Source organism: Bubalus kerabau, chromosome 10 (genome assembly GCF_029407905.1).
Source record: "Bubalus kerabau isolate K-KA32 ecotype Philippines breed swamp buffalo chromosome 10, PCC_UOA_SB_1v2, whole genome shotgun sequence".
Taxonomy (NCBI): domain Eukaryota; kingdom Metazoa; phylum Chordata; class Mammalia; order Artiodactyla; family Bovidae; genus Bubalus; species Bubalus kerabau.
Window position 1 is genome coordinate 31813124 of NC_073633.1, and position 3877 is coordinate 31817000.

The window sequence follows — 3877 nt, forward strand, 5'->3', positions numbered from 1 at the left end:
TATTGAAATAAAATATGGTCTTACAACCTATCAATTGACACTGGATTTGCAGCAAAGAGAGTTAAGTCCTGACTAATGCCCTTTACATTTAGCATACATCTTAACACTATTTGAATAAACCCAAGCCACTAAATTCCTAATTCTTATTTTGAGTACTTTCTGACTTACTATTTAAAATCCATCTAAGGCTATTTGTTTCTTTACGATCCTTAGAGAGTAGAAACATGAATTATTCTTTGGAGCAGAGTGAAAATATCACACCTGTAAGGCTGTACTTATTTCATACAGTAATCCTTCCTTTTACTACCAGTGGAGAATATTTTGCAGTGTAAATATCAAAATAAGTTTATGAATCCTGTTGAATCCTTATATATTGTTTCAATTCTGAAATACAAAGCAGATTTATACTTCCTTTTAGAAGCTTGGTTATAATGAAAAGATCAATTTTCTTAAGACAATTTTATTTCTTAAAAAAGACTAATCTGTCATGTAGTGGGTGACTTTTATGATAATAGTAGGCTTTATTGTAACAGTTCCTTAACCAAAATTATTATTAAGTTTTCTAGAAAACCATCCTGTTTGTGTCTTATTCAGACAGATAGCTTGTGTTGCAACTTAGTTCACTATGACTTCTGATTTATGTTTTAAGAACAGATATTTCAGCCCAAAAGACTTTCTTTAGAGCAGCCTTCATCTCATTGTTCCTGAGGCTATAAATTAGAGGATTGCAGAGGGGTGTTATTACAGAATAAAATAAGGTCACAATTTTTTGCACTTTCACTGGGTGTCCTGATCCAGGACTAACATACATCACCATAACAGAGCCAAAAAACAGAATTACCACAGCCAGATGAGAAGCACAAGTGGAGAAAGCCTTGCGTTTGCTGGCTGCTGAGGGCATCCTTAACACAGCCAGAATCACTAGCGCATAGGAGCAAAGGATGAAGAGAAAGGTGCCAGTCATGAAAACAGCATTGAAAGCAGAGTAAATGAGTTGCGTGGTGGTGTCTTCAGAACAGGACAGCATCATCAATGGGACAGGATCACACATAAAATGGTCGATGATATTTGGGTTGCAAAAGGGCAACCGTGAAATGAGAACAATAGGGGTTAGGAAGAGAATGAACCCACCGGACCACCCAAAGATGACAAGGCCAGTGTAGAGCTCTTTAGTCATGATGCGTGAGTAATGCAGAGGACGGCAGATGGCAAGATACCTGTCAAAGGCCATGATGCAAAGGTAGAAGCCCTCATCACACCCGAAAGAGAAGAAGAAGTAGAACTGTGCAAAACAACTCACGAAGGAGATGGACTTGCTTGAGGACAGGAAGTCGGCCAACATATTAGGGACGGTTGTGGTGACATAACATATTTCCAGGAAAGAGAAATTCCCCAAGAAGATGTACATGGGGGTGTGAAGGCGCTGATCCCACCACACAGCACAGACAATGGCTGTGTTCCCCATCAGGGTCAGGATATAGGCGGCTGAGAAGAGCCCGAAGTAGAGGAGCTGCATTTCTGGGCTCGAGGGAAAGCCCAGGAGGATAAAGTGGGTAACAGAGTGGGTGGTTTCTCTGCTGGACACATTCATTAGTCTGGAAGACATGGGATGACAGAAGTTACTGAACTTTAACAGAGTATACTGATTCTTCCTGAAAAATCCTAACTTCATTACCATTTTGAGGGGATTAAGTAATAAACAATGAATTTTGTTTTAAAGCACCCAAACTGTGATCATCATAACGTTACTATTGTCCAAGAGTATGATTTCATTTTGATGTTGTTGTTTAGTCAGGTAGTCATGTCTGACTCCTTGGTGATCTCATGGACTATAGCTCATCAGGCTCCTCTGTCCATGGGATTTCCCAGGCAAGAATACCAGAATGGATTGTCATTTCCTTCTCCAGGATATCTTCCTGCATTGGCAGGTGAATTCTTTACCGCTGAGCCACCAGGGAAGCCCTTCATTTTGATAAGATGCAAATAACAATATAAATAAGAACATGGTTTGGCACAAACATTAAACTAGATTGGGAATCTGGATAACACATAAGTGTAAAATTTGTAATTCTGAGTAACTCACTTAACTTTCTATGTGTGTTTCCTCATCTATTTACCATAAAAAAGAATAGTACATACAAATCAGCATATATGGAATTTCTAAAGTATTATGTAAAATTAGTTTTTTGTAATTAGTGATATTGATAATAATAGCAAATGAAATTTCAAAAGGTTCTGTCTCACTGAGAATAAAAAAAGGATACAGGGAATATTTCTTTTTGTGCTTGTTTAAGACATTGGATGCCAACATCCGCTGGGTCATGGAAAAAGCAAGAGAGTTCCAGAAAAACATCTATCTCTGATTTATTGACTATGCCAAAGCCTTTTACTGTGTGGATCACAATAAACTGTGGAAAATTCTGAAAGAGATGGGAATACCAGACCACCTGACCTGCCTCTTGAGAAATCTGTATGTAGGTCAGGAAGCAACAGTTAGAACTGGACATGGAAAAACAGAGTGGTTCCAAATAGGAAAAGAAGTACGTCAAGGCTGTATATTGTCACCCTGCTTATTTAACTTCTATGCAGAGTACATCATGAGAAACGCTGGACTGGAAGAAGCACAAGCTGGAATCAAGATTGCTGGGAAAAATATCAATAACCTCAGATATGCAGATGACACCACCCTTATGGCAGAAAGTGAAGAGGAACTCAAAAGCCTCTTGATGAAAGTGAAAGTGGAGAGTGAAAAAGTTGGCTTAAAGCTCAACATTCAGAAAATGAAGATCATGGCATCTGGTCCCATCACTTCATGGGAAATAGATGGAGAAACAATGGAAACAGTGTCAGACTTTATTTTTTTGGGCTCCAAAATCACTGCAGATGGTGATTGCAGCCATGAAATTAAAAGATGCTTACTCCTTGGAAGGAAAGTTATGACCAACCTAGATAGCATATTCAAAAGCAGAGACATTACTTTGCTAACAAAGGTCCGTCAGGTCAAGGCTATGTTTTTTCCAGTATTCACGTATGGATGTGAGAGTTGGACTGTGAAGAAGGCTGAGCGCCGTAGAATTGATGCTTTTGAACTGTGGTGTTGGAGAAGACTCCTGAGAGTCCCTTGGACTGCAAGGAGATCTAACCAGTCCATTCTGAAGGAGATCAGCCCTGGGATTTCTTTGGAAGGAATGATGCTAAAGCTGAAACTCCAGTACTTTGGCCACCTCATGCGAAGAGTTGACTCATTGGAAAAGACTCTGATGCTGGGAGGGATTGGGGGCAGGAGGAGAAGGGGACGACAGAGGATGAGATGGCTGGATGGCATCACTGACTCGATGGACGTGAATCTGAGTGAACTCCAGGAGTTGGTGATGGACAGGGAGGCCTGGTGTGCTGCGATTCATGGGGTTGCAAAGAGTCGGACACGACTGAGCGACCGAACTGAACTGAAGACATTGTTAAGTAATGATGAAAAGAGGGTCTCTGGTACCAGCACAGGTGGTATATTATGTGACTGTACTAAACATGTTTGGCATACAGGAATGTTTTTTCTCTGTCCAGCCTGTTGGATTCAGCTCCACAGCATAAGAGCCCTAACCTTTGACACCTAAATATCTCAGGTTGAAAATTTTGATACTCACTCTCCAGTGAACATGCAAACTAGATATACCACTTGGGGCAACGGACCTTAAGGAGAGCAACTACTTGGAGTGACTGCCCTGTTAAATGTGACTAGACTTGGCCCATTTTGCTGCAAAAAAGTTGTGACGTAGAGAAAAGATTTTGATTTGTGTGCACGGCATTTCCATTATTTTCATAGCTGCTTTCTGTGTTTGGTCTCTTTTTCTCTTTTTTACACATAACCTCTGAAACACTT

The 3877-nt window shown here is 40.2% G+C and overlaps 1 protein-coding gene across 1 annotated transcript; it reads right to left on the bottom strand.

Annotated features, from left to right (window-relative positions):
* Window positions 1-637: 637 nt before the first annotated feature.
* Window positions 638-1591, bottom strand: LOC129622065 (olfactory receptor 11G2-like). Its single transcript, XM_055538984.1, has one exon. It carries the CDS (start codon window positions 1589-1591, stop codon window positions 638-640), a length of 954 nt encoding a protein of 317 aa, XP_055394959.1.
* Window positions 1592-3877: the final 2286 nt, after the last annotated feature.